At 36.0% G+C, this 25,294-nt stretch overlaps 1 protein-coding gene across 10 annotated transcripts in view; it reads left to right on the top strand.

Annotated features, from left to right (window-relative positions):
* Positions 1 to 25,294, top strand: part of Lama2 (laminin subunit alpha 2) — a 586,947-nt gene that overhangs the window by 336,475 nt on the left and 225,178 nt on the right. For 7 of the 10 annotated variants that reach the window (XM_087190273.1, XM_087190274.1, XM_087190272.1 and 4 more), the window contains 5 exons: positions 1,047 to 1,148; positions 2,533 to 2,744; positions 9,902 to 10,013; positions 15,712 to 15,765; positions 15,910 to 16,023. In XM_087190273.1, the coding sequence (XP_087046399.1) occupies positions 1,047 to 1,148; positions 2,533 to 2,744; positions 9,902 to 10,013; positions 15,712 to 15,765; positions 15,910 to 16,023 (594 nt within the window). The remainder of the gene's footprint in view (positions 1 to 1,046; positions 1,149 to 2,532; positions 2,745 to 9,901; positions 10,014 to 15,711; positions 15,766 to 15,909; positions 16,024 to 25,294) is intronic. The other 3 variants (XM_087190276.1, XM_087190275.1, XM_087190271.1) reach the window with 1 other exon arrangement.

Raw genomic sequence — 25,294 nt, 5'->3', positions numbered from 1 at the left:
GGCAAGCCTGTGCAGTCCCTGTGGAGCAACCCGGTAGGAATCTGGGCTCCTCCTCCTCCATCCAGGGCGTCTCGGCGTGGCGGGAAAAGCTTTCTGGTCAGGGTCCTCCCTGAAAAGCCACCCAGTGCAGATAGCTGCAAAGCTGGGTCTCTGCATGTCAGCACAGAGCAAACAGCAGAATACAAATCATCAGCTTTGCTTTGTGAATGTCATTATTTACAATGCTGTAGTGGATTAAAAAAAAAAAAAGTAAAAGGATTGCAGCATTTGCATTGTATCTGTCACTCACAGTTCCAGTTTTGTTTCCTGCCCTTATAAATGATCTTGCATCCCTGATTTTTTTTCTACTCCTACAAGGTTAGCATCAATGTCAGAAAATGTATACTTTAAGAATGCATTGTATGGAGCTTGGCATGCTTGTTGGAAGGAAAGAATGTCCCTTAATGCAAAGGGGATAACAGCATTCATCCGAATTGTGCTTAATTGATTGCTCAGAGAAAACTATACTTTTCTAGTCAACTTTAATTAAATCTAACATAATTTTGCTGTTACCTTTTTATTTTTCTTTGACCAACATTCCCCAGCTTAGCTTAGGTTGTATGTATTCCTTTCAAGAGGAAGGATGTCTTTGTTGAATCTGCTCAGGCCCCTAGAAAGTAAGTGACCCTCAGGGAGATAGAAATCTCCCAATTTTGACAACAATCCTTCTCTGTTTGGGAACGGTAAAGCTCAAACTGCAGACTATGATGATGACAGGTGGGGGTCTATTTGGTTATGTGGAATGTAATCGACTTCAGCAGGCCTGCAAAACTTGGGAAAATAATACATGAATTTATATTTATGTCAGGCTTGCAGCTGATGAGCAAGGTTTGTATAAAGGTTACTCCTAAAGAAGTGTCTATCATGCTCACTCTGTACTCCAGTGGTTTCTGCTTCTCCCAAATACTGCCCTCTAGAACAATGTAATAATTCTAAAATAATAAGTAAAGTATGATTTAATAGCCCATCTCCTGCGCCATAATGATTATGCAACTCTTCACTTATAGCTCTCTGCAGTAGGAGGACAATTGACATTTACCATCTCCTATGACCTCGAAGAGGAGGAGCAAGATACAGAAAATGTTCTCCAGCTGATGATTATCTTAGAGGTAGAGTACTGAGAACATCACTTTCACCTCGATTACATCTTTATATCACTTGAGGCTACCCATGACATTCATTAAGTGTGTACTTTGACAATATTCTACATATTAAAACAGGAAAACTTTTCCTTAGAATCTTTTAAGCCACTCCTGTGTTATATCTGGAAAACTATGTGCATTCATTAGCTTCTAAAAATAAAGAAGATCCTTCTACCAGACTTACATTTAAAGTTAATGCAAGATGATCATATCTCCAAGAAGTACAATGAACTTACGTCAGTGAATGCTGATTTATACAGTTGTACTTTTTCCTTCCTTTGTTTCTACATAGCTTTTATTGTCTTCTTCTTTGACAGAAGTAGATGATAAATGAAACTTGCTCATTTAGTTAAATCTTAACTTCAAAATTCTCATTTAGGTAAGGAAGATATTTAGGAGAAACTACTTTCTGGATTTCCAAAATCCTGGAAGCCTAGGGCAATCTTATAGGCTCTCCTCCCATCCTGTCTTACACCCTTTCTTTCCAGTGATGCACCCCCTCACCCAAACAGTCACATGCATTCACGGGCACCCAGAGGCATGCACGTTCGTGCTCTAAACTGGGAGATGTTGATGTAGCACCAGGCTCTGGAGTCCAGTGTCTGAAACATTTCATACATGTGAATGAGTGACAAGATCCTTTTCTCATAATGCATATTTTCCTGAATTAGATGATGTGGTCTGGAATAGATGCAGATACCAATATAGATATAAATATCTATACATGGTCACACACATATAAACAGGTACACATATCTACATTTCTATCTTACATATCTATATCTATATCTTGAGGAATTATATATCATTAATGTGAATTAACCAACAATGTCAACTGTCATAGTTCAATCTCTATACTCCTTATGATACGTCTATCTCATTGTAAAGACTAGACTGTGGACCTTTTTCTTGTTTTTTCTCCCTTATGTAGTCCTTTAAAATAATAACTTCATTACATTTTCCTTCCCTATTGTTTTCTAAAGCCCAGACCCACCCTAAAATAACATATATGAAATGTATAACTTTGTGTATGTGTGTAAAATTAAGGTATTGGTAACCACATATTTGTATACACATTGCCAGGTAACTATAATTTTGCTTAATGTGAGAAGTAGCATCATGCAAAACCAAGAAGCTTGTACTTTGCAGTGACTCTGGAAAGGCTAATATTTAGATTGTGTCACCTTTTCTTTATGTGTGGCAGAAATACGCCGAATGACGGGAAAGCCACCTGAAATTAAAAACCTCCCAAGGATAATCCACAGGGTGGGGATCCAAATACAGATTTTTTTTTTACCTTTTGAGGCCCTCTTGCAGTTTCACCCTTCTACATTTTCTTTTCTCCTTTTAGGGAAATGACTTGAGAATCAGCACGGCCCAAGAGGAGGTGTATCTACAGCCATCTGAAGAATATATTAATGTCTTGTTGCTTAAAGAAGACGCATTTACTATACATGGCACAAATTTCCCAGTCAGTAGAAAAGATTTTATGACAGTGCTTGCGAATCTGAAGAGAGTCCTCATACAAATCACTTACAGCTTTGGGATGGATGCCATCTTCAGGTAAAATCAGGAACTGCATCTCCCAATGATTGCACATTTGCCTTGGGACAAATAATCCCTGAGCCAGAAGAGGGAAGTCTCTAGGTGTATTGCTTCAGATAGAAGATAAACATAAGCACTGGTTTTCTGAAAGGTGTTCCAATTAAACCCTTCAAAATGTTAAATACCCAGAATAAATATGTCTCGGGTCTTATTATTATTGATGATTCCTTTGGAGTTCTATCAGAACATGTGATAAATAATGATTCTCATATTGAGAAATGCTATCCTGGAAAATAAAGTCTCTTTTATAATGGCTCAGAGAGGGGAAAACTGAAGAGACATAATTTCAGGGTAATTGTAATCAGAAATGGTATGTAAAATATTTTCTCTCAATTAATTTCTGGCTTAAAGAATAGTACACAGATTGTAATAAGAATGTAAGCCTCATCATTTTAATAACCACACATCTCTTTACAAAATGCTGTGAGACTACAATGGCTATGTGGTAAAGAAAGACTTGGCTTGGGAGCCGAACTGAGTAGGACTTCAGTAAGCTCCATTGCTTATTTTCTGTGTGACCTTTGTCAAGTGATTGGTGTGTGTGGAACTTTGATTGTAAGTATAATGCGCAGGTAATACTGCCTACTTTTCATGATTGTTGTGAGAATTATGTGTGGTAATTGTATACGGTGTTCATTACCTGCAATACTTTCAGCGGTTAGTTGCTTCTTGTTCTCCATATATTTTTTCCTTGAAAGAGAGAATTCTCTTACTTGAACCAAACATCACCTTATCAGAGTGTAGGCTGCTAAATTTTCCAATTTTAAAACTGATATTTTGTCTGACGAAATTCTAACTTCAACTATATCTCAATGAATTCTTTTCCTTTTCCTTTTATCCAAATAACAAATAACAAAATATATGGTGGAAACTTCCTTTCTAAATCAGATTAAGTTAAATAATCAAGTGTTTGGTCCCACACTGACACTAGTATATCCTTAATCAAAGCACTACGTCTGGTATTGGATTTTTTTTCTTGTACCCCCCCCATTATTTGCTTGTTCTGCCTAGTTTGTCTTTCACTTACAATATTTTAACAAAGTATAATCATCATTACCATTTCCCAAGGGAAGGAACTGCAGATTCATAAACAAAATCATTGCCAAACAATGTACCTCTTTTGCATGGGCAATTCTGCTAAAGCTGGGTCAAAGTGCTGTAAAGATGAGAAGCAGCACTTAGGAATTAATGATGTTTTTTTCCCATTTAGTAAACAGATTATCATGATGTTTCAGCAGTACAAAGAGGTGAGTCCTCTAGCTTTCAAAATGAATGACAACCAAATTGACAAAAGTGGCTAGGGGACTTGTTTATTTTTTTCAGGATTGCTTCTCAAGCTAGCTAATCCAAAGACACTTCCCCTTGATTTATATCAAACAATTTCAGTGTCTGCTTGTCTTAAAATCACCAGCTTTATTAGAAGCCCTCTGAAATCTTCCCTTACATGAGGGATGCATTCAGGGAACATAGCTATGTGAACAGAGCTGACACAGCAACTGGCATACGTAGGTGACTGGTTTCTGCCACCTCCATCACTAAAGCATTTTAGTTCAAGCAGTAAAAGTCAGTGTCGGATCTGAAGCTCTGACCCACTTCAGGTGAGCTGAAAGTCAGTATGAAACCCAAGCCAGTAGGCTTGTTATATTTTATTTATCTCTCATCTGCTAGTAGATAGAGTCATATTTGTAAAGCATCACTTGAACTGATTTCAGCTTTTCTTGCACAGTAGGCTCTTGACTTGGTATACTGTTTGTGTGCAAACACTAGTAAATTGAAGCTATCACAACAAAAAATCATGTTTATATTTAGGGGCAATTTACTTCCATGGTAATTCTCTCAGCAAATGGAGCAAGGAGCTTGCCCAGTTCTGTAGCTAGGTGGAATTGTGAAGTAGAGGGAAAACTGGTCTGCAGGTCAAGGATTTTGACTTTTTTTCCAACTGAGCTATTTAGTAGTTGCAAATATAAGTATGGCCTTGACCTCTTTGTAGTTCAGTAGCTTCACCTCTAAAATAAGGATGACAATTGCCCTGCCAACTTCAACAGGTCAATGTAAGAATGGAATTAGCTGCTAAAGCACTTTGCAAATAGCAAATTAGCAAGCAAATCCGAAGTATTTCTAGCTGCCCTATCTCTTTCCAAGGGCTAACATTTTCTCCAAGTACCATAATACTTGGAAACATCTAGAATAAGGTATATATTGATATTTGCAAAATTCTGGCAGTTCTTCTATCATTCTTGTCCAGAATGCTAAAGACCCATTCAATGAAATGAATTGATTTCCTTCTCATTGTCTTCCCTAGTAAGAGGTAGACATTTAGAAAAAGGGAAAATGTTTCATTCTGTTTTTTGAAGAATATAAGAGAAATCAACCTAACCTAATTCTGTCAACATTTTTTCCACTCTACAGTAGACATTGTTACAGTTCCCCATAATTTCCAGTCTCCTCCTCTGGGACTATTGCATCTCCTTACTGGCAGATGTGACCAATGATATGTCCGCATTGTTATTCTTTCTGGGGAGGAACATTACAATGTGCCCATGTGTGACTCTCTGGAGCTTATTTGCCAACTGGACGATCAAACAGCTCAGAATACTGACAGCACATGGAGGTCAGCTGCCCTGGCTGTTCTGATCTTCTGGTTGCTGAACAAAGTTTTACTCTTGCAAAGTCCTCACTGGGCCTGGATTCCTTCTGGGAATCTGAGTTGTTATCACAACGTGACTGAACCCATCATGACTTTATCATGACACAAGTCATGTCTTTATTGCTTGAAACTACAGATTCTTTTAAAGGGAAGATCTTTTCACATGACTTGCAGAGTGAATTTAGGGTTTTATCTTGAAAACTGGTGGACAGAATTTATATCATAAATAATCTAGAAAATTATTGTAAACAAAAGCAACCTGGATTATAGAAATGATATTTATAGTTATATAGTATGCTTCTACCTTTAAAATTAATGATCCAGGCATCCACATTTTAAAGGAGTATGCTGATAAGGGTCCTAGGACTTGGAAAGATTTGTACAGCTCAGCTTGCGCTGAGGTGGTGGTGAAAGCAGTAGTCGCTTCATGTGTTTTCTCACCATCATCTTTGACTCCCTCCCAATACTGTCCAGGAAATGTTGGATTCGCTCAGTCTGCAAACATTTATTGAGCACCTTCCACATATATCTGTGAAAATCTCAGTTCTCTCTCCTGTAAAATGGCAGGAAAATAACAACTAACTCTCACGATTGAACACGAAGTGAGAAAACAGTGCCTGCAAAACACCTGATGTGCTGTCTGCAGTGCACCGAGAGGCAGTGCTGGACGACAAGAGCAGCGGCTGGTTCTGGAGTCACACTTTGGTTTGAATGCAGGCTGCACCATTTACTAACAACATTTTATCGTACAAGGCCCTGTACTGTGCTGAGCATAGGGTTCTTCATTCTTAAATATGTGTAAAAATTTGATTTTTATAGAGTTTATAGATACTTAAAGGGATGCTCTTCCAAGTACCCATTATACTGCACTGAAGACAACAGTGGAAGGTATTAATATGTGGTAGTTCTGGGCTATGCAGGGAGGACACAAAGATGGATAAAATCATCATTGAATTCAAAGAGAGCATAGTCCAGAAAGGGAGGCAGGTATATACGTTAACGGTGATATAATAACTCAGGCAACAGGACTGTATTTAGTGCATGCTAGTTGGGCGAAGGAGGAAGAGATAGATTCATATGTTAACATTTAAAATATTTTTTAGAAATGGCTACGATAGAATGAGATTCTACCACTTTCTTCTCTCCTTGATGTGGGCTCCAATACGTTTTGAGGGGATGATTGCACTTTCCAAAATGTCCCCCCAGACATTGGCTGGACCTCAGAACGATTCTGTTGCCACATTAGGAATGGAGTAAAGATCATCTGACTTCTCTAATTGAGTGGTAATTTGCAGAATTTCAATACAGAGGCTGTAAGAAGTTCTGAATCACCTTCTTGGGTTTTGACAAAGAGAAAGCACTTTAACAACAATAAAATCTTGTAGTAGTTAAACCCAAAGAAATATTCTATTAAGTGAAACAAAATGGAAGTCTTCAAAGTAAAAAAGAAGATGGGTTTTAAAAAAGCACAATTATTTAAAAGTGTTAGAAGATCAATGTTCTTTTTCATTTGTTTGTTTCAAAGCAGAATTCTGTGGGAGATGATGTTGTTTTAGTGTAATGTAGCATATTTAACTCTGGTGGGAAATGTAGTAAAACAAAAATATAGTAATACAGCACCAAGATAATGTTTCTGATTCAATTCCAATGTTTTCCATAGTAGCTTATGTAACTGAATATTTTCTAGTCATCCATCACCTTCTTTGTAGCTTCAAGTCATACCAAACAGGAGAGATATACAGCTAAGGAATTTGACTTAGCCAACAAGTCTTTGAAAGTTCATGCATCTCCAAACTTTAGTATTGTATTACTGCTAACATTTGTATTCAAATGAATGCAGCCTGGTGTTGAGAAAAGTAAATGACCATATTAAAGGAAAAAAAATAAACTGCAGCCTTCTCCATGAGTAACACTTAAAACTGTTAAACACATTAAAATCCCATCTAACAAATAGCAAACCCTAATGAACATTGGGTCTGTTCAGTGAATGCTAAATGGAATATTACTGGGAAAGATGTTTCAGTGTTGAAATTTCTCACAACTCAGAATGGTTACACGGATTGAGGAGAGGAACATCTGTTCAAAACACAAATGAAACTTGGCAGTTCACTGAAAATATTTTTGCTTTGTATCTTTATTTTTAAAATTGTTCCTTAAAGTAATCAGTTATTTATTCATCTATTTTGAAACTTCCAATGCATTTCCTTTAAGTTTTTATATCAATTTTATATTGTAAATCCTTGGACTTTATTATATAATTATCAATTTGCTATTTACTAAACCATAACAATCTCTTGTATAATAATCAACTAATACATCAACAGTGAAATAATCCAATTGTGCAGTTAATGGTCAGAATAAGATATTATACATTTGACAGTCCAGTAATTCCAGGTAGTTAGATGTCATGATACATTCAGGTGAATTCTACTAAGAGCTTTATATTTATTATTTTATTTAACCAAGGTCATGGTGTGTGGACTATTATATTATCCTCATTGTGGAGATGTGAACATAGAGCCCTCAACAGAATAAATACTTTTTCCTAAGCCACAAGGCTAATAAATCTCAGAGTCAGGGTGAGAATCATGGTCAATTGACTCTGTTCTAAGATTTTAATTTAGATTCCTTTACACGTCTTGATATATGAACTAATACATATCCTAAAGTACTATCCAGTTAAGACTGTGTTCTTAACAATGAAGCTTTTTGGGCCGGGGACTTAGCTCAGTGGTTTTGCTGCCTGCTGTGCAAGTGCAAGGACCCAAGTTCGATCCCTAGTACCAAAAAAAAAAAGAAGCTTTTTACATGCTCTTTTATAAAAATGCAGAAAAGCCAGTAAGAAACTGATCATATTTTTAAAAATTTTGAATGTATATTAATGAAAGAAATATGTATTTATTTGTATGCATCAATTATGCAAATAGAATTTTTTTTAATTTGCAATTTGGTCAATTCAGCATTTCTCTAAAATAATAAGTGACGCTAAATCACTCTGGTAAAATCACCAGATGGTACAGAAGTACTAATAAAATGAAGCCCATACATATAGGAAATAATGATTTAATTTAGGCCAAAAACAATTTAAGGAAATAGTTCTAACTAATTCAAACGAGTATTTGGGAAAGTTCCACTTATACTTACTACCAACAGGCAGATTTATCTCTGGGAAAGGAAACCGGAATTACTTCCATCCTTTATTTCAATTTAAAACCTGAGACTTTTATTAATACAAGGACTGATCAAAAATTATGGTGTGTGTTTAAATAAAAATATTACATTAAAAGACACCTTGTAATTAATGTCTCTCAAAGTACTCTGCCTCACTTTGAACACACTTACCCCATTATTTTTGCCACTTTCTGAAGCAATTCTAGATGTTCCCCATTTCATGAGTACTTTTATGAAGTGTGATGGAAACTATGAATGTTGCTGCCATGTTCCATCCAACAGAAAGGCAGCTCATAAAAGCATTAGTGTGTGCTCATCCGCCTTATTCATTGGATCTGGCACTGTGCAATTTCTAGCTCTTCTGCAAAGTCAATATCATCACAACAGGTCAACTTTTTAAATTGGTTTAGGTCATCAAGGCAGACAACAACAAAATCAGACACTCACAAAAAGAGGATCTCCAGATCTGCTTCAGAAAGTCCCAAGAATGATGGGTTAACTGTAACTGAAGGGAGGGAGAGTATTTTGAGGAGAACTAATATGTCTTTTACTGTAATTACTTTTAAAAAATTTAAATATTTACTGCATTGTTTGACCATACCACATATTGTCACCTTCTGCTTTTTTGAACTTACATGTTAAAGTAAGCAGTCAGGAAAATATTTGCTTTTTAAAAATTCTTTCAATGATATGGCTTCAAACTCTATCCCTCCAAACCAAAAGTTAAAACACATTGCTAGAAACCAGGAAATGAGGAAGAACATTCTCATATATTTGCAGTATTTATATGGTGGTGAAGTCAGCACTTCTAAATGAGCAGATCTCCCTGAATACAACTTTCACTCAACACACTTAGGGCATGAGTCCAGGACTCCTGTGGATACCCAACGCACAGACCCACAACCCTTAAATGGTGTAGCATTTGAATTCAAGCTCTGCAATCTTCTCACGGACTCTGAGTTATCTTTTGATACCCAATCCAATGTGCATGCTTTGGAAATTGTTGTTATTCTATATTGGTTAGTGAGCAGTGAAAACAGGACTATATATGTTCAGTACGGATACAAATTTACCCCTAAATACTTTCAACCCACGGTTCCCTGAATCCAATGGTGTGGAACCCGAGGATTGCAAGGGCTGACCGTATAATGAGTGATAGTCACAGGATGGATTTCCGTGAGACTTCCTTCTCCGTGTGGATAGCTGGCTCAGGGTGTACATCACGGTTGCTCTACCTTCCCTGTAGCACTGTAAAGTTTGGGCTATTGCCTCACTGTCCCTATTCCCCTCCTCGTAGGTTGAGCGATGTTGGCCTTGAGTCCGCTGTCCCCTATCCGACCGATGGAAGTGTGGCCACTGCGGTGGAAGTTTGCCAGTGTCCACCAGGGTACAGTGGCTCCTCCTGTGAAGTAAGTGTGCCCCAACACAGCCTTGGTGCATCCTAAGTTCCTTCCCACAGTGCTGTCCACAAACTGTTCCAAAACGAGGAGGACTTTTCCCATCAGGAATTGCGTTAACAAATGATAGCTTATCAAAGAAGAAATTTGAATACTTATCAAAAAGCCATGTCTTTCAAATATCATTCTGAAATTATACTTCCTTGCGAGGTATTTTGCATTATTATAACTGAAAACTTGACATTCCATAATTGTTTCTTTCCTATTTAATCAGTTGCATACTGGATGACAGTAGAATAATTTTTCAAAATATCCCTTTATTTCCATTTCAATGGGTACACAGAACTTAATACATTTCTTTTCACTTTTCTCCCATTTAAAATTCTGTGTATGACAATTTTCCTCTACTTAATTCCTAAGAAAACAACCAAGATTCACCATCTGAAACATATAATGTTTAAAATATCAAAAACACAGGATATGTAAGAAGTATCTTCTGCTAGAACATTCCTCACTGTTCAGTGATAGAAACTAAAATTTGACATACTATAGGTTTGTTTCCATACTATAGGTTTATAAGGACTGTTTCTTCATAGCACAGTGTGTCATTTTAAGGAGATAATTTTATTTACTTAAATGTATTTTCTTTTCAGTAGTTCAAAAATTGATTTTACTTGAAACTTGGTCAAAACTTGTAAATACCATTTCCCTCATAGGGCGAAATGCTTGCAAATAAATAAAAACTCATATTCTTTAAAAGAGTGCTTTTAAGGAATGATTTGAGGGCATAAAGATGTTCTACTTCAGAATACTGCGTGATTATGTCATTTATAGAAATACTCTAGGCATGGTTTTGCCAGCTCTCTTGTACTTTAAAATACTGCATGCTTCCACAGAATACACAGAGCTTAGAGTCAGATTCATGACAAATGTATTTCCATTAACTGGGCTCAGATTTGCCTATCTAGAAGTAATACAAAATGTAATGCTTTGAAGTATTTGCTTCTCAAAAGTTTTAAAAGAAAGAGAAAAGTAGTCAAGGATGTCCCTTAGCTATGTGAACCCAAATTTGATTTAATATATAAAATACATATTGTATTTGAAGAAACATTTTTATTAAAGTCTTCCAGTTTTGATTTTGAATCAGACAGATCCTTTTAAAGTTTTAAATGCCTATTTCAATTGGAATAATAAATACTTTAATTCTACTCTTGCTTAAATATATTCCACACTGTTCTGTCTTATTTATGATATTTTATGTAACAACCAAATGCTCACTGAGTGTGAGATTGTGTTAATATTAGGATTGTTTATTTGACTATGCTTTCTATCCCTCTTTTCCTTCTTCAAAAATATTGTTGAAGGGCCAGGGATTTAGCTCAATGGCACCACACCTACCTCCCAAGAGCAAAGAGTTCTATCCCCGGTACCATGTTGAAAAATTCTCTACATACTTGACAAAGTATATAAATTTATCTATATAAATTTTAAATATATAAGACAATCTCTGGTCTCAAAGAACTAGTAATTTCTTCCAAAACACAAGCAAATACCTATGAAAATTTGAGTCATAGCACTCTATAATTAAAGGATCAATAAATGGTACATTTCATAAAAGCAATTATGGCTCAAAGTAGTGTGCTATTCCAGTGGAGGGAGATGTCTTGGAAAGTATCCTAAAGATGCTAGATAATGGTAAAAGATAGAGAAAAACAGGCAAGTGTGGAAAGAACAAAGAAGCAGAGGAGTGAGAATGCAAGCTTCCTGTACCTCTAACAAAATAATTGTCTGAAAAATAAAGTTACTTTAAAATATATTTAAAAACTTAGTCAAATCGGGGGACAAGGAACTTTGGAACTTTGGGGTTACTGACTACTTTATTTCTTTTACTCTCTAATAATCCCTTTGATTCTTTATCAAAACTTCCTCTCTATATGCTCAATATTACCCAGTCCTGTCTTGTCTTAATTTTTTAAATTAAGCCCAGTTATAAAGTTAGTCATTCTAGCTTTGTTATCACTAAAATCCTAGGATCCTTTCAATGCTAGTAAACTACAAAGACCACCATATGTTATACTAGCTTACTAAGAACCTCTAGCCAAAAACAAATCAAATTGTTCCGTTATAATTTTGGCCGCTCCCTTTTACTTCATTTAGGGCTACAATATCAATTCAGAAGCTTTCTTCTTGTTCTCATTTCTACTTGACATTTATACCAGCCAAATTTTTGTCATTGGGACCAAATACCCAACAAACACATAAAGAAGGAAGCATTTATTAGCCTCACAGATTCAGAAGGTTCAGTCCATTACCACTGGCTCCAAGACAAAAACATTATGGTGGAGGAGGAATGTAGAGGAACAAGATGCTTGCTTCATGGTACCCTGGAAGCCAAGCGAGGAAACAGTGCCAGAGTGGAGGAGGACAGGGACCAGATATAGTACTTAAGTTCATGCTTCTGTGACCCACCTAGATGCGCTCTGAAGTGTTCTTTATTAATCCCCTCGGCAGCTCCCCAGCATATCAAGTTACAATTGAGCTCAACCATTGCAATATCTTACAAATTGCTCTGCAGTTATTCTTTTAAATATTTTCTTATTTTCCCAATAATATCATAATTCATTTTGCTTGAAAGATGAGGAAGTAAAAGCAAAATGAAGTATTAAATAAAGTTTTAGGACAAATATGTTTCCTTATCTATATTGATGATTATTAATGTTAACTACCTCATAGAAGTGTTTGTACATTCACCTAGCCAACTACATTTGATGAATGTATGAGACACTCAAGGCCTTGGCCATGGACGATAATGTGATGAACAATACACATATTGTCCTTAAAATACCAGGTAAAATAAACAGCATCATATGGAGGTGACATGGAATGGGTATAAAAAGATTGGATGGGAAGACAGGATGTGCAAAGACTGGAAGGGCTGCTTTACAGAAGTTTTTCAGGAAAGACCTTCTGAGGTGGTGCCATTAAACTTGAGTGTTGAGGTTCAAGAGGCACAACTGTGTAAAAAAGAAGGAAGAGACACAGTGCTTGGTGTCTGCAAGACCTGGGAAAAAGGCACATGTGGCCAAAGCTAAGCAAGCAGGAGGGTGAGCTCAACATGTGGTAAGAGAGATCAGGGGATTTTCTTTTGTATGTTTGATAAGAATTTGAAATTTTATTCTAACCACCCTAGGCTATCGGTATAGGTGTTTAAGGAAGATAGTGCCATGTTTTCAGTTATATTTTGGGGGAAAAAGTCATTATGACTACAGTATGAAAAGCATATTGGCAAAAGACATGAGTGGTAAGAAAGAAACAAGATAACGTGCTGTTGCAGTAGAACAGAGCAATGGTAATGGTCTGTGGTAGGATAATGGCAGTGGAGGTAGAAATGCATGGGCAGAGCATATATAGGTAGTAGGACCGGTAGGACTATTGATAGACTGTATACCAGAAGAGAGGTTAACAAAATGAAGCATTTGGGAATGACTCACAGATTACTGGTATGAAAAGCTGAACAGTACGTGTAATACCACTGATAGAACTGGGGAAGACTGAGAGAGAACTATCAGGCTGGTTAAAGGGAGAATCAACAATCCATTTTAGAAATATGAGGTTCAGAAAGACGGAGAAGTATAAATTCCCGACAGAATACAGATGGAAGACAGGGCTTGAATTCAGCCTGTGGAACTGTTCTAATAAGAGTTCAGAAGGCATCACATGGTCAGACTAACTAAATTCCCTGGGAGACAGTGTGACAAGAAGACAGAAACAACCCAGCTCAAGCCCAGAGTGGCAAATGGCCGTGAGTAGTCTCAAAGAAGAGAAGACAGCAGCAAAAACATAGAAGCTTAGGGAATGTGATGCCGTAGATGTTGGAAGAAGTTCTTTCAGAAAGAAGTCAACTAGATCGGATGATGGGGAGAGGTCAGATAAAATACAATTGCAAGATTTCCGGTTGGATTTGGCTTCCTGGAATTTGATGACAAAGACAAGCAAAGTCTGAATGGGTAGGTGAAAGACAGACTATAATAGAATTCAGTGTGAAGGGAAATTGAGGAAGAAAAGGTATTTTAGTGTAGTTTTGCTGAAAAAAAAGGAGGTGACTAGAAGCATTATGTAATGTTAAGGGAATAATTTTGTCATTTTTGTTATTTCTGTTAGTTAATTTTTGATGGAGACAATAGATCATTTTTTGAGATGATGATAATTATTCAATAAACAAAGAAACCTTTTAGATACAGCAGTGAGAGGCAACAATGAAAAGACAACCCACACTAGAATCCCAAATACAGGTAGAGTAATTTTTCTTTCAAAAGAAAAAGAATCCTCCATTCCTCACTCCTCTTGTTCCTGGGGGAAAATTGGCAAAAATGTGTGGTGATCGATGCTTATTTGTTGGCATAATAGCAGGATGATGGCTTCTGATAGCTTTAATTTTTCCTCTGACATTTGAGGCAGAATCACTGGCTGGGAGAGTAATGTAGGAAGTTGTGAAACTTGAAGAAAGAAGGTGCAATATGAGTAATACATGAAAATATTAAAAATACATATTAAGGAAAACTCCATGAATGTCTGCCCTGAAAACCATAAATCGGTTCTCTCCCCGTTCTCAATATCCTTAAGTTTTTCTTCCTTTCTGTATATGTAGCTTTACCAGTTTCTAAAAATATATATTACAGAAGGAAATCATTTCTACACAGAATCAAGAGAAGCAAAAGATTTAATAAGAAGGAATTATTGAGAATGTATAGAAAATGGACACTTTTTGGTAATGCTCAAATTAAGAGAAAAGTTGATCTAATTTTCAGATATGAAATATCTGCACATCCTTTTTCTCATGTATTTGTTATTGATGTTGGAATCGAAGAGTCCTACGTCCCGAGGCAGAAAGACCGTTTCCAACAATACACAACACAATTCTATATACTTTATTACTTCTGTAGTTTTTGTCTTGTTTCCATTTTCAACCAGAAAAAGGCCTTTTTGTGATATATGGTGTTGTATTTCACCATCCAGAAATATAGTAAATAATCCATAAAATGCAATTACAACTTGAGGGGATCACATAGTCCTAGAGGGCAGTAATATTTGCCTTGTAATTATTTTACATTTCATCCAGTTTATAGAAGTCTCCCAGAAGGGAAAATTAATTAAGGGTGATGGTAGACCCAGAGCAAGGAGTGACACAGAGGTAATCTAAGACCCATATATCCTGTTGTAATCAGAATTCTGCTGTTATATAATAAAGTGGTTCACATTTTAAAGAGCAGTGATGAATAGAAGTAAAGTTATTGTAGAATAACACCATAAAATAAACTCTCACAGGAATGAGAATAGAGGGTAAGCAAATCATAACACATTCTGTTTACATTTCAGAAAGCAGAGTAGGAAGAAAAAATTTAGAATAAAATACATGAATTATATACTTAGAAATGAGCTTTGCATCACATCAAAAGTAAGGAGGCTGCTCTCTGACCTCCAAATGACTTCCAGGTTTTCTGAAGGTGAAGAGGTTATGGGTTGTTAGCTGGTTCCAGAGAATCCAAAATGCCTCGGTTGACATTAGCTGCTCTTCTAGGCTGATACTCTGAGAACCCTTTTAGGGCTACTGCTGTTTTCAGTTCTTTTTCTTCCATTTTCCTGTCTGCTTTTTACTTTGAGACTGTCACATTTCAATTCTTTATATCTGTGCTTTATTTTACTCTTTCAGAAGAAACACCAAGCTAATGCTTCCTCTAGTCTCACACCTGCCCATAATACCAAGGTCAGTAGCAATGCTTCAGTAATGGCTAAGCTTTGACAAAGCACATTTACTGAGTTGGCTACCTGTTATTTTCTATTACCAGAAAAAACCCCAAAACTTTTCCTTTAATACCCAAGACTGAAAGCAGCTTTATCTCTCTTTCAGTCGTGTTGGCCTGGGCATAGAAGAGTTAACGGCACAATTTTTGGTGGCATCTGTGAACCATGTCAATGCTTTGGCCATGCGGACTCCTGCGATGACTTCACCGGAGAATGTCTGGTAAGTCCTTTCTCCTTTGGGCGCTGGAATCAGCTCAGCACACGCTGCAAGTCGTTGCTACATTTGAGCACCGGAGTCGAGAAGGGCCTTGGCAGATATCTTTCTATGGAAATGAGTTTGAAGCTTACAGTGGTTTCCTATGCAATCTTCCTGGGAAAGTATTTCTTATATTAGTTTACGAATCGAATTAAAATCAGATCCATCATTATAAATCATAACTAATGCTGGGATATACATCTCCATAGATACACATAGTCAGTCCCTTCTATAAATCAACCAAAAGTACACATTTCTTGTAAACTTGGAACTGATTCATATTCCATAATAGGAAAAGTGTAAAATAGAACCTTTATAATAAACATAATTCACTTTTTAAACAATTCCCTCTTTTTCCCATTAAAATGAGGACATGGTACATATTTTTATTTTAAAATCTTTAACATGTAACTATATGAGAAGTGTCAGGAATAGATTAAAATAATAAATATATATAATGCATAATCACAAGAGTTGTTTCTCTTTCTGCGACTAAGTCTATATTTTCACTCGGAAAATAATCTGTACAAACCGCAAAGCACTTTCCACTGTGCTGAGCCTTCGGCCTGAGAATGACTTTGCATAGACCATTGTGCTTAGCTCAAGGGCGTGTTAGTTACACCATTGTCTGATGTGGCTCACCGCCTGGATCGACTCTTCTCATCTCATTAGTCCTGCAGAAACCCACCCTGAAATGGAAGATAGCATACTCTCATTTCCCTGCAGAATTTACGGCAGACACTGTAGTTTTTAATGTTCTGTTTCTCTTCTTCATCACCTCTCTTTCTTTTCTATTTAGAAGCTTCTGGGACAAATCCGAAGTAAAAAATCAGGACTTTTGTTTCAACGTAATTTGGCATTTAGGTTTATTGATACACTTTCTGTTTTCTCTGTGTAAGAGTGTGCTTAATTGCATTGCAGTTTAAAGCATGATAGCCTTAATTTTGTATCCGTAATTTTACAAATGGCATTTTTACGAATAGCAAGACTAAATGATTTTCATTTTAATTATAGCAGACTTTTCAAATGCACCTTGGGAAAATATTGAATTACCTTTAAACACTTTATTAACATGCAATAGGAAATACGTAGCTCAAAACTAATGTGGCTTTACTTAACTGTAAAAATACAAAAATATAAAAACATTTATGCCACATTGCCGAATTTATAATGTTCCCTAAGGTCATATCTCAAGTAGAATTCATTAGGATACAGTCAAATTATGCTATTGGACCATTTCACGATGTGATATTTCAAACAAGGGCAGCCATTTGTTTTCAAGTAAGATAGTTTCTCTCAGCATAAGTTTGAGAGAAAGCAGGGAAGGGACAGTGATATTCATGTTTTCTCCTAATGGAACAGCATATTAATTGTTTAGTAAAGTCAGGTAGGAGTCCATCTTCGAATGATAAAGGAATCCTGGAAATCCTCATGATGTAGAAAGAATGACAACGTAGCTGATAAATATGTGGATATGTAAGATTTTTCTGGAGATTTATTAATACCTTTATAACAAATGACATCAAAAATTAACTACTGATATCCCATTTTCATCATATTGATTCTGATATGATCCACAAGGAAAAATATTTTAATATTCCATATTAAAAGCACTCTTAGTGTCTTATTATTTCACTGACTCTGTACTTTAGTTGCTTCTTTCTTATTATTCTGAAGAATTTTTAATTATTATTTTTCTCTTAAATTCTTTTATTGGTACATTGTAGGTATACAACACAATTACATTTCTCATTGGGAACTTGTACCTTTACATGATGCATCTTGGTTCTTATTTTATCCCCATTCCTGGGCCTCCCTTCACCCCCTCCACCCTTCCCTATTTACAAAGACTTTATTTCCATTTTTTCCATTTCTCATCATTTTTCCTTTCCCTTCTTTCCTTTCCCCTGCCCCTCCCACTACCCCTACCCCTTTGGACCTTTTCTTCCTATTTTGCATTATCAATCATTCATTCTAATCATTGGCACATTTTAGGTATACAATATAATGACATTCATCATTGGAAACTTTCACCTTTACATAATCTCTCTTGGTTCTTATTTTTCACCCTTGCCCAGCCCTCCCTTCCACCCCTCCATTCTTCCTTATTTCCAAAGATTTTGTTCCTATTTTTCTATTTTCTCATATTAATTCAAATCCTTCTTTCCTTTCCCCTAGCCCTCCCACTTCCCTCCCCTTTGCCACTTTTCTTCCTATTTCACATTACCTATTATTCATTTTAGTCCTTATTTAAACTTCCAGTTTCTCACACCAGAGAAACTCTTTGATATTTATACATGCGTGTCCTATTTATTTCACTTAAGAGTATTGCCTCAATATGCATCCATTAGCTATAAATGTCCCTAATTTCTCATTTTTTATGGCTGAGTAGTACTCCATTTTATATTTTAAAAAACACGTTTTCTTTATCCAGTCTCCAGTTGATGGGCATTTGGGCTGTTTCCAAGTTTTAGCTATTGCAAACTGTGCTGCTAAGAACATGGGCGCACATATATCACTGTGGTATGATTCTTTTAATTCTTTGGGGAAGATCCCCAGCAGTGGAATAGCGGGGTCAAATGGGACTTCCAGTCCTAGTTCTTTGAGGTATCTCCATACTGATTTCCACAGTGCTTGCACCAGTCTACACTCCCACCAGCAGTGGAGCAGTTCCTCTTTCCCCTCATCCCTGCCAGAATTTGTTATTGGTTGATATCATGATAGCAGCCATTCGTTCTGGAGTGAAGTGGAATCTCAGCATTGTTTTCATTTGCATCTCTCGAATGACCAGGATGTTGAACATTTTTTCATATGTTTCCCATTTCTACTTCTTTGTCTGAGAAATGTCTGTTCATTTGAGATGCCCATTTTCAGATTGGGTCTTTAAATTTCAGAGGTCTGAACTTTTTAAGTTCTTTATAGATTCGAGATAGTAGACCTTTGTCTGAGGAAAAGCAAGTGAAGATTTTTTTCCCACATTGTGGGTTGTCTCTTCATACTGCTAGTGGTTTCTCTTGCTGTGCAGAAGCTGTTTAATAAGAAGAGATCTAACTTGTTGATTGTTTGTGCTAGTTCATGAGTAACTGAGGTTTTGTTCATAAAATCTTTTCCTACACTGATGTCTTCAAGAGTTCTACCTACCCTCTGTTCCAACTGGTTCAAAGTTTCTATTTTAATATTTAGATCTTTAATCCATTTTGATTTTAGTTTAGTGCATGGTGAGAGATATAGGTCTAGTTTTAATCTTTGGCAAGTTGAAGCCCAATTTTTTCAGCACCATTTATTAAGAGGCTATCTTTCCTCCAGTGAGGGTGTTTGGCTCCTTTATCAAAGATGAGATGGCTGAGTGTGTCTGGCTTGTTTCTGCATCTTCTAATCTGTTCGACTGGTCCTCAGGTCTGTTTCTTTGCCAGTACCATGCTGTTTTTATCACAGTAGCTTTGTAGTATAGTTGCAAGTTGGGGATTGTGATGCCTCCTGCCATGTCTCTGTTACCTAGAATTGCTTTTGCTATTCTGGGTCTCTTTTTGTTCCAAATGAATTTTTGGATTGTTTTCTCAAGGTCCATGAAGTATGCTGCTGGGATCTCAATTGGAATTGCATTAAATCTATATAGCAGTTTTGGAAGTATGGCCATTCTCACTATATTAATCCTTCCTACCCAGGAGCAGGGGATGTCTGTCCATTTTCTGATATCATCTTCAATCTCTCTTTTCAGAGTGCCATAGTTTTCAGAGAAGAGGTCTTTGATTTCTTTTGTTAGGTTGATTCCGAGGTATTTCTGTTATTTGGATGCTATTGTGAAAAGAATTATTTGCCCTATTTCTGTCTCAGTGAGTCTGTCATTGGTGTAGAGGAAAGCTATTGATTATTGTGTGTTGATCTTGTAACCAGCTATGTGACTGAATTTGGTTATTAAGTCTAAAAGACTTTTGGTGGAGTTCCTGGGGTCTTCTATATACAGTATCATGTCATCTGCAAATAATGACAATTTGACTTCTTCATTTCTTATCTCTGTTCCTTTTATTTCTTTCTCTTATCTAATTGCCATGGCTAATGTTTCCAAAACTATATTAAACAAGAGTCATGATGGTGAACATCCTTGTCTTGTTTCTGATTTTAGTGTGAAGGATTTCAGTTTTTGACCATTTAGTATGATATTGGCTGTTGGTTTTTCATAGATGGCTTTTATCAGTTTGAGGTAGAGACCATCTATTCCAATTTTTTGTAGGGTTTTTATCATAAATCTGTGTTGGATTTTGTCAAATGCTTTTTCTGCATCTGTGGAGATAATCATATGGTTTTTGTCCTTGGCTCTATTGATATAGTGTATTACATTGATTGATTTGTATATGTTGAACCATCCCTGCATCCCTGGGATGAATCCCTCTTGATCAGGGTGTATGATTTTCTTGATGATCTTCTGCATTCTATTTGCCAATATCTTATTAAGGATTTTTGCATCTATGTTCATTAGTGAGATTGACCTATAGTTCTCCTTTTCTGTTGGGTCTGTTTTGGGGATCAAGGTGATGCTTGCTTCCATGAATGAATTTGGGAGTATTGCTTCCCTTTCAATTTCATTGAAGAGTTTAAACAGTAGTGGCAGCTGTTCCTCTCTAAATGTCTTGTAGAATTCAGCAGTGAAGCCATCAAGGCCTGGGCTTTTCTTAGTCGATAAGTTTTATTTATTACGTTTTCAGTTTCATTGGTTGATATTGGGTTGTTTAGAATTTCTAGGTCTTCTTCGTTCAACTTTGGTAATTCATATGTATCTAAAAATCTGTCCATTTCTTCTGTGTTGTCCATCTTATTGGTGTATAGGTTCTCGAAGTAAGTATTGATGATCTTCTGGATTTCTGCTGGGTCTGTTGTAATTTCCACCCTTTTCATTCCTAATTGCATGGATTTAGCCCTTTTCTTTCCTTTTTCTGATAAGGTTGGCTAAAGGTTTGTCAATTTTGTGGATTCTTTCAAAGAACCAACTCTTGGCTTCATTGATTTTTTTGTATCATTCTCTTAGTCTCCATTGCATTGATTTCTCCTCTGATCTTTATAATTTCCTCCCTTTTATGAGCTTTGTGTTTGTCCTGCTCTTCTTTTTCTAGAAGCTTTAGGTTCAGCATCAGGTTGTTTAATTGGGCTCATTCTGTTTTCCTAATATACATATCCACTGCTATGAATTTCCCTCGTAAGACTGCCTTCATTGTGTCCCATAGATTCCGATATGTTGTATTGTCATTGTCATTTAATTGAAGGAACTGTCTGATTTCTTCTTTAATTTCCTTTGTGACCCATTGTTTATTCAGAAGTGTGTTGTTCAATTTCCACATATTTATGAAATTTTTCGAGTTTCTTTTGCTATGGATCTCCAATTTCATTGCATTATGGTCTGATAATATACAGGGGATAACTTCAATCCCTTTGCACTTACTTGAACATGTTCTATGTGTGAGTATGTGGTGTCCTTTGGAGAATTATCTATGTGCAGCTGAGAAGAATGTGTATTCTGATTTTGTGGGGTAGAAGACTCTGTAAACATCTGTTAAGTTCATTTGTTCAAGAGTTCGATTGAGTTCTAGTATTTCATTACTTATTTTTTGTCTAGTTGATCTATCTATTTGTGACAGTGGGGTGTTGAAGTCCCCCACTACAATTGTATTAGTGCATATATGACTTTTCATGTCCGTTAATATTTGTTTTATATAGTTGGGTGCACTAGTGTTTGGTGCATAGATATTTATGATTGTCATCTCTTCCTCTTGGATTCTTCCCTTTACAAGGATGTAGTGTCCTTCTTCATCTCTCTTAATCAGTGTTGGTTTGAAATCTACTTGATCTGCAAAGAGGATAGCTACTCCTGCTTTTTTCAGGTTCCTGTCACATGGAGTATTGTTTTCCACCCTTTAACTTTCAGTCTATGAGTTTCCTTTTGAATTAAGTGTGTTTCTTGGATGCAGCATATTGTTGGATTTTGCTTCTTGACCCATTCTGCCAGTCTATTTCTTTTGATTGGTGAATTGAGACCATTAACATTGATGGTTATAATTGAAACGTATTGACTTATCATTGCCATGACTTTTTCTTTTTGTTGGGTTCTCCCCCTTTACCTTTAATTTCTTGTCATGCCAGATGGGTTCATTCTGCTTTGCTTCCTGGGGTTGTGATCCTCAATGTCTGTTCCTAGGATATTGTGTAAAATTCTTTAGAGTGCTGGTTTGGTCTTCATGAAGTTCTTAAGGTGCTCTTTGTCATGAAAGTATCTTATTTCTCCATCAGTTTTGAAAGATAGTTTTGCAGGTTACATCAATCTGGGTTGGAGGCTGTTTTCCTTTAGGGCTTGAAATACATCACTCCAAGCTCTTCTTGCCTTGATGGTTTGAGTTGAGAAGTCTGCTGTGATTGTGATGGACTTTCCTTTGTATGTGATTTGTTTCTTTTCTCTAACTGCTTGTAGAACTTTGTTCTTCTTTTGGGTTTCTGGAATCTTAACAATTATATACCTATGTGTAAATTTTTTTTTTGATCAAGGCTATTTGGATTCCTATATGCCTCACTTATCTGTATGTCAATTCTTTTCTCCTGCTTGGGAAGTTTTCTGCCATTACTTCTGTGAAGAGTTTTTTTTATGTCATCTGCACTCTCTCCTGTTTCTTCTTTGACTCCAATCAGTCTTATGTTATTCTTCTTTGCATCATCTAGCAGCTGCTAGATTGATTTCTCATGTTCCCTTATAATTTTGAAGCAATTTTTGTTTTCCTGGTCACTAATTGCAATCTTATCTTCTATATCTGAAATTCTGTCCTCACATTGGCTCATTCTGCTGTTTAGACTTTCAGTGGAGTTTTTCATGTCCTGGAAATCTATTTGCATCTGTTTTATGGGTCCCATGTGTTTGCTATGTTGGGATTCCATCATGTTCCTGAGCTCCTCTCTAGATTTATTAATCATGTCTTGCACTATGAGCACAATCTCTGCTGTTATCTGAGAAAGTATTTCTGATTTCATTTTTTCCAGATCCCTTTTTCTTGCCAGTTCAGTGGGTCCAGGTGGTTGAGTATCAGAGTGTTCCATCTCATTTCCCTTTGGTGTTGCTGTAGGTGATCTGGAAGTCTGGTTTTGAGACTTATTTACATGTCTTCTCATTTCAACTGGTGGGGAGGGTGCTCTTGGCACCCACGCGGCTCACCTCCTCTAAGCTGGGAGAGTTGGGACAGGGGCCAGGAGAGGCTAGAGGGATGGTGGCCTGGAAGCCCCTTCCTCTGTGCTGGGAGAGGCGGGATGGATGGGTGGCCCCAAAGCCCTTTCCTCTGGGCTGGGAGTGGTGGGAGGGATGGTGGCCCAGAAGCCCCCTCCTCTGGATTAGGAGCAGTGGGGCTGGGGCTCAGAAGCCCCTACCTCTGGGCTGGGAGTGGCAGGATAAGAATTTTTAATTATTAAAGAGATAATTTATGAAATTTACAGAGAAGTTGATTTTTGGTCTAGCTTGGCTTTTTAAAAATCTGATTTTAAATTAACTGAGATACATGTTTGACATCAGAACAAAATTCTGCTGTATAAGTCACTTTTACTCAAAATAAATTTGAACCAACCCAGGAAACATTTAAATCCACAAAGGAAAATTGCATGATCCACATTGTTGAGGTCCATGATGGGAACAATCATTTGAGAGGCACCTTTCCAGCAAGTTACCTGTAAACTTAACCACCTTATCAGACTAAAACTTCCATCTGTTTCAGTGTTGATTTCAATTGTATTGATTATGCAATGCTGCTTTATAGTTCCAGTTGCAAAAAAAAAAAAAAAAAAAAAAAATCCCCAAAACCAAAAAAAAACCTTGGGCTTTTAGATTGTATTTTTGTTTCCATTTAATGAAGATAAAATGAAATAGTATGAAAAATTTACTGAATTTGTTTTTCTTCTAATGAGTAAAGAAAAGTACCCTCCCTGAGCTTTACAAGATTTTCAGATGAGTTAGAAATCCAATTTTTCATTTGGTCAGGCATAGTCAATTTTCTGATCCTAATCTTTAAATCCCCTAAGTTGTTGACAGTATAATTTCCTTTATGTCATCATGACAATATGAAAATAATTTTTCAAAAACCAAACAATTTTTTGGTAATAGATGAAGTTAGCTGAACTTGGAAAGTGAGAGGAAGTGACATAAAGATCCAAAGGGTAAAAATTTTTCCTAAATTGATCCATGTTTTATATATTAGTTCCCAATATGCTGTTACTTTGACAACTGCTAATAGTGAAGTTAACATCTATACTATCTTTTAGAAAGTTTTGCTAAATAAATATTTTAAAAATTTAAAATAAAGAAAAACACCAAATATTATGAGTTACTAATAGAAATATCTTTCAACTTGTAGTTGGTGAAGTTGGCATGGGATACCAGAGCTTGAAAACATCCTAAATTATCAACTTTAGCTTCTTTAGTCAAAATTAGAATGAAAGTGGCAGGTTCAGAGTTAAGGATTGGATTATAATCTAGATTTCTTTCACCTGCAAATAAATCTGACTTCTCTAAGACAGTTAAAATGCTATGTCAAAAAGTGTGTCTTTATTTTTTACTGAGTCTACTTGTTAAATATAATTGAAAATGATGATTTTTTAAAAGTATACTAAAATAAATAGTTTGGGATTTTCATTATTTTAATCTAACTGTTCCAGTGGTCATCTAGTTGTGTAAACTTTCTACCTATGTTTAATGTCAATTTATATTTTAGCTATTTATTTCACAAATTTTTTATTGAACATAAAGATGAAGGCTACACATTCTTGATTTCTGATGAATTCTATTCAATATAAGGAAAAGTTACAACTTTATATACTCATTCATTTTAAAATATAATTCAGCAACAGTGAATCTCTAGAGTATAGTTTTTAATAGAAATTATATATATTCTCTGTTGCATCATTGGAGACTGAAATTATGTACACCTGATAACAAAACAAAAGCAAATTTTATCATTGTGTTATTGGAAGGTTTAGAGATACGTGTATTATTTCATTAACTGAATTATTCACCTATATACCAGTCTTGGGTTTTATGAATACAGTCTGAGCTTAGGAATAGATTTTAATTAATATGAAGCAATCAAGATGAAAATTATTGTATTTTAAGTTTTGAAAAAGACATGGCTCCAAAAATATTAATTAGTGAAAAATGTCATTTAAATTTTATTTTAAAAATATCTGAGGAAAATTGATAGGTGCCTTGTGATTTCAT

Source organism: Heterocephalus glaber, unplaced genomic scaffold (genome assembly GCF_053883595.1).
Source record: "Heterocephalus glaber isolate CG9 unplaced genomic scaffold, H.glaber_assembly_v1.0 deba00001550, whole genome shotgun sequence".
Classification (NCBI taxonomy): Eukaryota; Metazoa; Chordata; class Mammalia; order Rodentia; family Bathyergidae; genus Heterocephalus; species Heterocephalus glaber.
Note: the sequence above shows the minus strand (reverse complement) of the source record. Positions and strands in the feature narration are given on the sequence as shown.